General features: G+C 49.2%; 1 protein-coding gene across 4 annotated transcripts in view; it reads right to left on the reverse strand.

Annotated features, from left to right (window-relative positions):
* Positions 1-4: 4 nt before the first annotated feature.
* Positions 5-13,357, reverse strand: part of stx17 (syntaxin 17) — a 15,168-nt gene continuing 1,815 nt past the window's right edge. For 3 of the 4 annotated variants that reach the window (XM_056285652.1, XM_056285651.1, XM_056285650.1), the window contains exons 4-7: positions 9,944-10,282; positions 9,336-9,386; positions 3,675-3,761; positions 5-1,272 (exon numbers count right to left, since the gene is read on the reverse strand). In XM_056285652.1, the coding sequence (XP_056141627.1) occupies positions 1,012-1,272; positions 3,675-3,761; positions 9,336-9,386; positions 9,944-10,282 (738 nt within the window). In that variant the 3' untranslated portion in view covers positions 5-1,011. The remainder of the gene's footprint in view (positions 1,273-3,674; positions 3,762-9,335; positions 9,387-9,943; positions 10,283-13,357) is intronic. The other variant, XM_056285649.1, reaches the window with a different exon arrangement.

Here is a 13,357-nt window from a genome sequence, read left to right on the forward strand (position 1 = left end):
CTGGTCCTTTGTATTTGAATGTTTGCCAACCTCACCCCGACCCGATTTCACGCTGTCGGTGGTCGTTTTCTCAAGAGAGTGACGTGAATATGGTTGAAAAGCAAGACTTTATTTGGCAAAAGAGCAACACGGCGAGCGACACGTGGCAGGTTCCTGCACTGTGTTGGTGCCAGACCACCCGAATTCATCGAGTGATCCAGGACACTGGCACTTTGGTGCTTACTATGCAGTTTGGGTTGCGAGCCTTATATATCCCTATCCAGCTTGGTGTAGGACTCCTTTAGCATTATTTTGCACATTAAATGTACGCAACTGCAGCAGCATTACATTAGTGGTTAAAAAAAAACACCTCTTATAAACATTAGTCCCAAGAATGTGTCAGCAGTAGAGATGTGCCGTTGGTTGCAGTTCATATTGGGACAGCCTGCCACCTCATAACCTGCAGAATGAATGAACACCCGCCCCCCTCCTCAATATTGCAATACTTAAAAACAATCAAAAACACGTGTCCATAACTGCTACGGCAATACACAACCGCAACACATTCTCGTAGTGGCTGAAAGGAAAAGAAGATATCGACTGATTTCAATCTAAAACATTTCTTTCACTCGGCTGATAAGGACGAGTATTTGTAGTGCTTCTTCACAAAACAGCTCTGCAACTTTACATATTAGTAATGCACGGTAGATCAATTAATTACACAACAGGAGGCATATTCCTTTCATACACGCCAGCATCAATGTCCTAAATAAGACTTTAACACACAAAAAAAGAGAAAAGATCTACATTTCATTTGCTGGCACTTGACTTGGTAATTCAGCCTCGCGCTACACATCTTTGAGACGCAGTCCATCATTAAAAAGAACGAGGAGCTGAAGGTCAGTGCAGGGAGGAGGTCCACGCCACAGGAAGTTCCCCCACAACCGAGGAGGCTCCGCCAGGAGGAGCCACGGCGACCGGCCGGCGACCCGAGGTCACACTTTTCCTGCTTCCAGCTACCGAGATGCCCGGTCACGTTCTCGTGGCTGGACTCGGGGGCTCGTCCGGTGTCGCCTCTGGCGGGGGAGCCGTCAGCTGTCTCATCTGGTGGTCCAGTTGAGTCTTGCGGTGCTTTCGGACCAAGTTGCCCCCCGCGAAACCCAAAGCCCCTCCTCCTACAGCGGCGGCTAACCCCGCGGCCTTGAACCCCGCCAGCAGACCTATGGGACCGCCCAACACCCCGCCTAACAGGGCCCCTGCCACAGGTAGCACCGCCAACTTGTAGCCTGCCGCCTGGAGAGAGAGACGGGAGAGAGATTTCAGTTTAGTTTGTTTCATTTCAATGAAAGACTCGCATGCGCACACACACAGACACACACACACACACACAGACACACACACCCTTTTGGAGGTGACGGTCCTTTGAGGCTTCAAGACAGTTTGAGATAATGTTTGTATGTGTCTATCCTTTCATGATCACACATTGACACGTAAGGTGTGTGTGTATGCGTGGTGGTGGTGGTGGTGGGGGGGGGGGGCCACAAACAGGCGTACCTGCTAACTCGCATTTCCCCCGCCGCATTAAAGGCTAGCGTTTTCATTATCTCCGTACACGAGAAATCAGAGAGATGTGGGTTTGTGTGTTATTACGCCCCTTATCATCAGAGGAGAAGGTGCTCTTTAAGCCTGATGGCAATTAATGAGCGACTTCTCTGACCATCTCACACGCACGCGCACACACACACACACTTGATTAACACTTAACCATTAAATTAACGTAGTTCAAAAGCTAGCATCCCTGCCGCCGCCCCCCCCCCGCCCCCTTCCCCCATCCCCCACCCGGTGGCAGCTGAAGGAATTTTAATTTCATCAGAGTCGAGTTGAAAGGGCTCTAGGTACAGACTGTAAGGGGGGGGGGTGGCTGGGTGGCGGCCATTTGTGAGTGTGTGTTTGTGCGCGCGTGAGTAATGTCTGACCTGATGACAGATAGGTCTTTCAAACACAACCGAAACATCTGACGTCCTTCTCATCTTCTCTATCTCGCCCTCCCCCTCCCCCCCCGCCCCCCCGCAGACAGCAACCGTGAAAGAACGCCATTACGGAAATGCCGCGTTCTCACTTCCCGACCAGCGTTGCACCGATTCCAACCGAGATGGACCGGTCGCTTGTTTTCACAAATCCGGCTTTATTAGTTAAAACTAGAGGAGGCGGGAAATGATGGAAAGGACAACGAGCACCGGCGGACCCGAGTCGGATTAAAAACCCAGAACCCAGAACTGAGGCCTACCGGGAGGCCCTGAGACGGACCAATTCGAAAAGCAGTTTTTAAGATCCAACACCCGACAGTAAAAAAAAAAATAGTGGTGGTGGTTCTGGGCTGCTCCTGCGTGACGTGGTTAACTGTAGCTGCCTTTCCATCGAGTCGTTTTCATGCAAATTTTGAAGATCCTCATCATCATCATCATCATCATCATCAGTTCCGTAACCTATGGAGGTCGCAGGAGCACAGCTGATGCCACAAGTCTCTTCCACCGTTCCCTATCCATCGCAGCTCTCCCCGCCTCCACCACGCTCATGTAAAATAAAAACACATACGTCACCAAAAAAATACCTCCCGGCGTCCGGGGGACCGCCGGTTCGAATCCCCGTGTTACCTCCGGCTCGGTCGGGCGTCCCTACAGACGCAATTGGCCGTGTCTACGGGTGGGAAGCTGGATGTGGGTATGTGTCCTGGTCGCTGCACTAGCGCCTCCTCTGGCCGGTCGGGGCGCCTGTTCGGGGGTGTGGGGGGGACTGGAACACGCGCTACGTCCCCCTGGTGAAACTCCTCACTGTCAGGGGAAAAGAAGTGGCCGGTGACTCCACGTGTATCGGAGGAGGCACGTGGTAGTCTGCAGCCCTCCCCGAATTGGCAGAGGGGGCGGAGCAGCGACCGGGACGGCTCGGAAGAGTGGGGTAACTGGCCGGGTACAACTGGGGAGAAAAAAAAAGGGTGGGGGGGTGGGGTTGGGGGGGGCGATCCAGAAAAAAAAGACCTCCTAAACATCCTTCAAAAGACTGTAAGTGAGATGGGACGTTTGATACGAGACTCGATATCAAAGAATGAACGAAACTTGTGTGTTTCTCCACAGGCCATGAAATCCCTTTACTTAGTTCCAGAGTACTTCCTGTATGGAGGATCGGGGTGGTGTGCCGGCCTGTTTTGGACGTTAGATGCCCCACGTCCAACATTTCTCCGTCGGTAGCGTGTCGAGCATTGAGTCGTCAGTCCGAACAATTTCCCGCGAGTGTTTATGGGCATGAAACGCCGCGAGCAAGCGTGCCGAAGAGGCCGCAAGGGTCCGAAACGCTCCGGCTGACGGGCTATTCGACAGCCCCTCCGAACCTTAATGCTGCGCATGCACACTATCGTCCCACCTCTCTATCAATCCCCCCTGCCCCTCTCCCCCCTGCCCCTCTCCCCCCTGCCCCTCTCTCCTCTCTCCATTTCCTTAATTGCAGCTTTCCTTCGTATTCGCGTGGATCAATAGGGACAAACGCTGTGGAATGGCTGGGAGGCAAAGTGCCATCGATCTCTCCATCTACCCCCCCCCCTGCCCCCCCCCGCCTCCCCCCCCCCACACACACACACACAGGTACATGCACACGCACCCATGCAGACAAGGAGATTGTCAGGAGCTCAGGAACATACACACCCTCCCCAGGCTCTTGGTCCCCTCCTCCACGTTGGCAGCTGCTGTGTTGACGTTGTCCTCTATGCTGTCAATCTTCTCCTGCTGGGACTGATGGACAGGGGTTATACACTGGAGACCGCACACACACACACACACACACGCACGCACACTCGTGCAAAACAAGTGTGTGAGCGAACGCACGCTTGCAACGAGCACGTGCATAAAAGCAGCCACGCGGTCGCACTCGAACGCACGCACACACGTGCACGTATGCCAACACAGACGAGGCCCGCATTCGCACACAACACCGCACACCGACACACGCACACCGACACACACACACACAAATATGCATGCATGCATGCAAAGATATGTTCATGTGTAAAATACCAAACACCTGTCGAGTGATTAGTTAATTATTATCTGGTCAAAGCTCGTTCCACCTGTTTCATTTGGGGAACTGTGGATACACCGATCAGCCAAAACATTATGACCACCTGGCTAATATAATATGCTGTTGGTCCTCCGCGTGCCACCAAAAAAAGCACCGGCGTGGACTCTACAAGACCCCTGAAGGTGTCCTGTGGTATCCGGCACCAAAGCATTAGCAGCAGATCCTTCAAGTCCTGTAAGGTGCGAGGTGGAGCCGCCGTGGGTCCACCTGCTGCAGTGACCCGGACACATTCGGCTTCCCACCCACAGCCAATTGTGTCTGTAGGGACGCCTGACCAAGCTGGAGGAACAGACTGCCGCACCATCCGGACACCCCCCTAGGTCCAGTTCTGACACTCATGTGCCCACTGTAGGTGCTTTCGATGGTGGACGGGGATCATCATGGGCACTCTGACTGGTCTGTGGCTACGCAGACCCACATGCAGCAGGGTGTGATGCGACACATTTCTCCCGTAACCATCAGTAAAATGTCCTGCGACTCGTGCCACGGTAGACCTTCTGTAGGTTCAGGATAGCCTTCGTTGCCCTCGCGCATCGATGAGCCTCGGGTGCCCAACACCCTGTCGCCGGTTTGGGGTTTGTCCCTCCTCGGACCACTGTCAGTAAGTACTCACCCCCGCTGGCCGGGAGCACCCCACGAGCCTTGCTGTTTCAGAGATGCTCTGACCCAGTCGTCCGACCGTAACAATTTGGCGCTTGCCAAAGTCGCTCGGGTCTTTACTCCTGCATCCAACAGGCTGATTACAAAAACCGATGGTTCACTTACCATCTAATCTACCCAGACCTTGTCATGTGGCCTTGTTTGGAGATGATCAATGTCATTTGGTTCACCTGTGAGTGGTCATAATGTTTTGGCTCATCAGTGTGTGTGGCACATGTGTGTAACATACAGGGAGGTATGGGCAGTAGGTAAATGTATATAAATAAATAAATATAACAGGGATTATATCGGGGTAGGGTGACTGGTGTAGGGGTCAGCAGGGTGTGTGTGTGTACGGGGGTCTGGGTGGGGGCTGGCATTGTGTAGAGCTTATGAAATATTCAGAGTAGCAGCTGTCTCTCTCTCTCTGTGTGAGGACTGGACAGTCACAGCGACCAGACAATAACAAGGGAAAACCTCCTTCTTTCTGTTATTCTCTCCATCCCTGAGCATCCCTGCACCTGCTTATTTCACCTCCACCACGGCAAACAGTGTCTCTCTTTACAGCCCTCTGCAGAAGCTTCAGCTCTGCTTTATTTCTTTTAGCCGGCGAATCCCAACTGCTTTCTTTCACAAATCCAAATGCAGATTCGTGCTACAGCGAAAACCATCATAGTGACCACGGTCGTACTGCGGTCCCCGCTAACACTGCTCAAAAGTCACCAGGCAGAGTCATTCCTATACTAACCAGTGTTGTAGTACTCGAGTCCAGGACTCCAACTCGAGTCCGACTCAAGTCCTGATTTTCAGGACTCATGACTCGACTTGGACTTGAGGACTGATGACTCAGACTTGGACTCGAGTATTGACTGTATTCAGACTCAGAAGTTGGAGATGAGGATTCGCACTTGTTAATTGATAAAGACTGTTTTTTTGTTTTTGTTAGTTTTTTGTAACAGGCCCTGATAATTTGGCATAAGATATTGATAGCTATATTAATACCGTAACATTATTCGGTTTTGTGCAAGGGCAGGCATGTGTGTTCCACCTACACGCGGACTCACGTGCATACCCTCACGTTCAGAAACAGTTAGTGCTAAGATGCCTAAAGAGATGCCCTGAATTGTGTGCTTTGCTTACATGGATTTTACATCAAATTCCAGCAAGATCACTGCTAGATGTTTGATATGTAAACGGACTATTGAGGAGAAGACCGGGACAACCTCAAAGTTCAACAGACATCCGTCAAGGATGCACCCAGAAAAGTAAGTGAGATGCAATCACTTGATGATACGTTTGGTGATCATACTAACGTTAGCTAACTAGCTAGCTAGCTAGCCAACGTTAGCAAAGTTATACGCCTAACCTAGCTTGCTAATTTGTGTGCCATCAGTGTCAGTAGCTAGCTAGTTAAGTCGAATAAAATCATATCATTAGAACCAAGTTAATTTTTCATAAAAAGCGCTATATAAAATGCAAGTTGATTGACTGATAGATAAAGGTTAATTGTCCAAAGCTAGCTACATGTATGTTTTTCACATTGTTGCCCACACAACATGTCATGTGCACAGAAAATAGCTAACATTACTTGGACTGTTGATAGCTGGCTGGCTGACTGACAAGCTAACGTTAACGTTCGCTCACTCAACCTTGATGACTCGGACTCAGGTTCGACTCGGACCCTTTTTGGGGACTCGGACTCGAACACTGGGGACTCGAGAATCGACTCGGACTTGAGGTTTAGTGACTCGGCTACAACACTGGTCTAACACTAACACTGTTTAAATAATCTGGTTATTGTGACCAAGCAGTGATCAAGCTTGAAGTGATCATTTTGGGTCCTTATAAATGGGAAATTTGCACACACAAAAAAAAATCTATTTCAAAACCAAAGTGACTGAGGAAATTAAATGTTAAAATGTCAGATTTTAATATTTCCATCTGCCTTGGAAATCCCCATGTAGCCTGTTGTGACAAAGGCTTACTCTCATTTCCAGGCCTCTTCCTGTTGTGTTTTTAAATATATATTTATTAGCTAATGCTAAGTGATGTAAGCTGTAGTCTGTTTTTCACTTCCTGTTTAGAGGAGGGTTAGGACTGAAGAAGCCGATACTGTGTTACAGTACAATAGCTGACAGAGGCTCCTGTCATTCAGTCAATTAAATTCAGTAAAATAGAGAATTTTTCTTTCTCGTTACATCGTATTTACACAGTAAATACTACTATACACACTCAGCCCCCCATCACTCACATACCCCCCATCACACTCACATACCTCCCCATCACACTCACACACTCCCCATCATACTCACATACCTCCATCACACACACACACCTCCCCATCACACTCACATACCTCCCCATCACACTCACACACCTCCCCATCACACTCATATATCTCCCCATCACACTCACATACCTCCCCATCCAAGTCACACACCCCCATCACACTCACATACCCCCATCACACTCACATACCTCCCCATCACACTCACACACCTCCCCATCACACTCTCATACCTCCCTATCACTCACACACACACCCCATCACACTCACATATCCCCCCCATCACACTCACACACCTCCCCATCACACTCACACACCTCCCCATCACACCCACAGCACACTAAGCCTCCACTCACAGCAGAGAAAAGCACTCTGTCTTCCTCTCGATGGACTGTGTTCCCTCCCTTTCTAATGCCTACAGGCATAGACACACACACACACACACACACACACACACACACAAGCGGACAGACACTGAAGCCAGCCATGGGGTTATCGCTAGTTATTATTTCAATAGGTTTTGTGTTGATGCAGGGTCATTAGTTTGGATGATTTGTCTGGCAAAATTATTTCTATTGTACTTTTGTCATTTTAAATTAACATCTGGACTTTCCTTAAAACACTGGCCTCTCAAAACCAAATTAAATGTTTCAATACTGCACTCCACAATTACCAGCTGTGTCAACTGATGTGATCTGCACTATACATACACACACACGTATAGTATATATATATATGTGAGTTCATATTTTTCATAGCAGTGTAGTAATCAGTGTGCGAGTGCTGCATGGCAGAGACTCACTATCTGCATTTTTATTTCATTTCTGAAGTGTTTTTTTCTTTTTGCATCCTGGACAGAGGGCATCGATTATTGCCTACATTGTTTTACAACGTTGGTATGTGCCATGTTCTTACACACATACACATTCATGGTTTCTCTTCTCATGATGCTCTTGATATTTTCCAGATGCACATTTAAGATTTTCACCTCTAAATTGTGTTACGTTCTTTGTGTTTGTATAGAAGCATTCCACCAAGTCAAGTCTTAGGGATATAGGGGGTGTCTGGGTAGCGTGGCGGTCTATCCCGTTGCCTACCAACACGGGGATCGCTGGTTCGAATCCCCCGTGTTACCTCCGGCTTGGTCGGGCGTCCCTACAGACACAATTGGCCGTGTCTGCGGGTGTGAAGCCGGATGTGGGTATGTGTCCTGGTCGCTGCACTAGCGCCTCCTCTGGTCGATCGGGGCGCCTGTTCGGGGGAACAGCGTGATCCTCCCATGCGCTGCGTCCCCCTGGTGAAACTCCTCACTGTCAGGTGAAAAGAAGCGGCTGGCAACTCCACATGTATCGGAGGAGGCACGTGGTAGTCTGCAGCCCTCCCCGGATCGGCAGGGGGGGTGGGGGGCAGCGACCGGGACGGCTCAGAGGAGTGGGGTAATTGGCCGGGTACAATTGAGGAGAAAAAGGGGGGAAAAAAGAAAAAAAAGAAAAGAAGTCTTACGGATATGCAAATTTTCTTAGTTGATTAAAACAGTTGAGTCGTAACTGTGCAGCTCTGACAGACACTCACACAGAGACACCGACAGACAGGCAGACAAACAGCGACAGACGCACTAACATACACCCGGTGTTTACATGAGTGACTGTGCGCTGTATGAGTCCCTCAACCAAGTCCTTCACCCAAGAGACACAACAACATCTCTATGCTCTCTCCGCTCTCCTCCCTTTCTCGCCTCTCCCTGTCTGCTCAAGATGTGCATTTACCCTCTCTCTCTCTCTCCCCCTCCCTCTCTCCCTTCTCTCTCACTAACTCCTCTCAGTGTTCATCTCTCCACTCGCCCAGCCTCCATCCTTTCCCCTCTCCTCTCCCTCCCCGAGGACAGGGCGATAATCTGCACCGTCTGTTCTCCACCTGCACTGCAGCACGCCTCGTCCCCCCGTGGACATCTCATCCACCCTCGACGCTCTCCTTCTCCTCCCCCTCCCGCTCTTCCTTTTCCCCCGCTGCTTCGATTGAGGGCCTTGGGGGCCCACCGCCAGTCGCCCGCTGAGCTGCGGAGCATTCCCTCAAAGGCGGTTCACTTGGCAATGCACAAGTACACGCACACACAGACACACGAACCGACACCACTTCCTGGAAACGGTATGTTAGAAAACAACCTCTGACCCACACAGGAGCACGCTTGCACACAAGGTAGCTGCGCATACATGTCGATGAAGAAGTGCATGCGGCGTGTGGGTGTAACCGCAGAGACAGAGAGCCAGAGGTACATATGCTAGGGCTGAGCGTTGGTACTCACATGGACCAGCAGGGAGAACTCTGTCACCAGACCGCTCAGCTCCTTCAGGTCCTGGGAGGACGACGACCACACATTCACTTTCACTACTTCTCAGTTCTGATGCCAATTAGACAAATATAGCTTGCATTGTGTTCACTATATAGTCAAAGTGTGTTGTATATCTACTATATCTATATGTATATCTATATGTACATCTATATCTATATATCTATATTCGAACTGCTCAGATTTGAAACAAATGTTTGATGATATCGCTTGCTTGTTTTGTTTTTTCTCTTTTGTTTTTTATTATACATTTTCATTTTATTTTTTCAACGTTCGAAATAAACAAATATACTATATGTATATCTATATCGATATGTATATCTATATGTACATCTAGTATGTCTATATCTATATGTATATGTATAGCTATATCTATGTGTATATCTATATCTATATGCTGTACATGGCAGCTAAGATGGGTCGACTTCTGAGACACCGTTATGTTTAATAAATGACACTGTTCGAGAGTGCTTGTCTATCGCAATATGAAAATAACAATTTGATAGGAAAAAATTTGGATTCCCAGTAGATAAGACTCGAACCCAGGGCCCAAAAACACGCACCTCCTCTAGGATGTCCCAGGACTCACAGGCGCTCTCATCAGCCGGGATCTCGGGAAGGCGGAGCTGCAGTTGATTGACAGATGCCAACTCGCTAACCTCATCATCATCATCATTATCATCATCATCGACGTGGCAACTGCTGGATAGACAGCTGGAGGGCGGCGAGGTGGGCGACAGGGCCAGCTGAGGGACGGTATTAGAGTGCAAAAGGAGGAAGTCTCGGGCAGCATCCGAAGCCCGGTCTCTGATTGGCTTGACGAGCTTCTCTAGGGTGGGCGCATCTTCGCCGCGGACACGTCCGCAAAGCTGCTCCATTTCTCTGATGTTTGCCCTCAGCTGCTGTAAGAGAGAGAGTGGGGAAAAAGAAGGATCAGATGACACACTGGGAATTTGTAAGCAACTGCAAAATACTGACAGAAATGGATGAAATAGAGGACGACGGAAGGACCAGACTGGGAAACTAGGCTAAATGATTATACAGATGAGTATTTTATTCATTCTGAGGAGAAATTCGATTCAGTGGTCAAATGAGTAGAACAACTGCAGCATAATAATGAATCTAAAAACGACAGAAGCATACCGCTAATGGGAAAAAAACACTGACATTTGGCACCATATACAAAAAAAACTGCAGAAACTCAAATAATTTCAATAAACAACTCAACTAGAATCTATCTGAATCTCATCAGTTCCACTATATTCTACAAAACAAGAAGGCGGTTTGTCCTGGTTTTCGAAGGCTTGAAAGATAGATTCCCCATACTTAAGCGCAAGCAAGGAGATTCAGCAGAGCGGTAAACGTGTCAGTACAACAGCGACCAAAGACGTTTTTTGTCTGTATGATTCTAAACGGAGCCCAACAACGTCTTGATGAGGTCTGGGGTGAGAAAAAAAAAAAAAGCAAAATATCCTATGAAGTCAGTGGCGAGTGGCCTGTTTGGATGGAGCGGGGCTGCTTCAACTGTGCCCGGGTTACTTCTGATCTAGCGGAGCATTTTCTGAAGTTGACATGAGTCCAGTTGTTATCACAGGCGGGTGTGACTTGGACCCCGGTTCACAGTTACAAAGGGCAGGATTTGAGGCTCAGTTTTCTCCGAGCCACACCCAAAGCACACATAAATGGGGCGTGTGGGTGGCATGGTAGTCAATTCCGTTGCCTACCAACACGGGGATCGCCGGTTCGAATCCCCGTGTTACCTCCAGCTTGGTCGGGCGTCCCTACAGACACAAGTGGCCGTGTCTGCGGGTGGGGAGCCAGATGTGGGTATGTGTCCTGGTTGCTGCACTAGTGACTCTTCTGGTCAGTCGGGGCGCCTGTTCAGGAACGGGGGGGGAGGGGATAGTGTGATCCACACGCTACGACCCCCTGGTGAAACTCCTCACTGTCAGGTGAAAAGAAGCAGCTGGCGACTCCACATGTATCGGAGGAGGCATGTGGTAGTCTGCAGACCCTCCCTGGATCGGCAGAGGCGGGTGGGGCAGCGACCGGGACGGCTTGGAAGAGTGGGGTAATTGGCCGGATACAATTGGGGAGTTGGAGCTTAAAAAAAAAAAAAGTAGACGTAAATGAAAATCCATGTGCCACTGGTCCATTGTTTATTAATGTAACCTACGTCTTATTTTGTAATATAAATAAGATACGGTAGGTCAGAAATGCACCACCTGCTGCTTCACGTTACCAGCACAAAATGCAGCTGGGGCAGCTCTTTACCACACCTGGGGCAGCTCTTTACCCCACCTGGGGCAGCTCTTTACCACACCTGGGGCAGCTCTTTTCCACAGAAGGCAGAGGAACAGTGTGTGAATGCACCACTGAGGTTGAGATGAGGCTGAGGAACAAAAGCTCCTCTTCCCGCTGTGCCCTGGAAGTGACAGGGGGATCAAATCCCAGCCATCAAGCCCCCCACCCCCACCCCGGCCACTGCCAGGCTAGGTAGGGCTCAGGAGGTCAAGACACCGCTGATAACAAATACTGCTGGTGAATAAACAACATGAACAAACATCCACGCATCACGCTACCGGGCACGCACAAAACCACACAACACTGATCCGACACTAAGACAGTTGGGTCACACACACCTGTCTGCTTACAAACGAACTAAATCATAGTATGTTACGCACATGGCCAGACTCAAACTCGGTTTCAGATATTCATCGCGCGACAGCATAAAGGGTTTCACAAAGGTGGGAGTACTGGAGCTCTCTCTGCCTTTCTCGGCGTGGCTAAAGGGGGGGGGGGATTAACTGGGCTACTGAGAATGGATGTCAAGGGGTGGGGAAGAGAGAGTGTGCTGTCTGTCTTTCCAGAAAGAGAGGAGCAAGACTGTGCATATGGGGGGGGGGGGGAGATGATGACTGAAACACAGCGAGGAAGATGAACAGTGGGGAAGGATGAACAGTTAAAAAAAAATTAAAGGTAGAGAACCTGTGTGTACCACGCATACGGGGTGTGGAATGGAAAGGATGCAAATAGATGAGAGCAGACTAATACTTCGGAGGGCAGGGGACCCCACTTCCTGTGAGGTCGAGTCTATTTCCTGACCAATTTGATGAGTTCTGTTATCGCCCTGCATGTTGCTGTGCCTCACTGCCGATTTTGCTCATGGGAGATGTGCACTCACTCACACTCACGTGAGCATGAACACACACTCGCCTGCACGAAGGGCGACACACATAGCAGAGACGACGAACATCCACCTGGTTTAACACCATGCCGACACGGGAAAGCACTATGTGCTTGTCCACTGGGTTTGGCGGGTAATGGCGAGAGGATTGGCGTGCGCCTGTTCAGAGTTATTTCACCTTCAGAGACACGGTGGCTTCCAGGAAACAATACCCCCCCCGAGGCACTTCTCACCCGCTATACCAACATGTACACTGGGTCACATGTGCACGCATGTCCACGTGCACACCAAGAGACGGTTCTGTTTTGGGGAGGTGGGGGGGGGTTATGCTTTTTCCTCACCAGATTTGTATGTTAAATGAGTCCATGTAGGAAATGGAGTTAAAAAATATATACCTGGTTTCATAAGAATATTACAGGCAATTTATTAAGCACACACGTGCCTACACATACACACATTAGTTGGTGGAAAGTTGTGTCGAAATCAGGGCCATACTCCCATACATTCGGACGATTAATGAATTTTCCTACTTTCAAAAGATTTATCCTCTAACAGTGCATATTTTGACGTCATATACAAGTGAACACAAATTCATGGGTCTAAATGATATATAATGTCTTGCAACCACGCTGCAAGTATGAAGCTATTTGTAAGAATAACACAATGCAGTATAATTTTCTGCATAACAGCTAATAGACAATGCAAAAGAATCTGTTTCACCAAATTTGACAGGCTTACCACAATATACCAATCACTGGCAGGCCAATTACCGGTCCCTCTTTCTCTCCCC

This window comes from Lampris incognitus, chromosome 9 (assembly GCF_029633865.1).
Source record: "Lampris incognitus isolate fLamInc1 chromosome 9, fLamInc1.hap2, whole genome shotgun sequence".
In the NCBI taxonomy this organism is placed as follows: domain Eukaryota; kingdom Metazoa; phylum Chordata; class Actinopteri; order Lampriformes; family Lampridae; genus Lampris; species Lampris incognitus.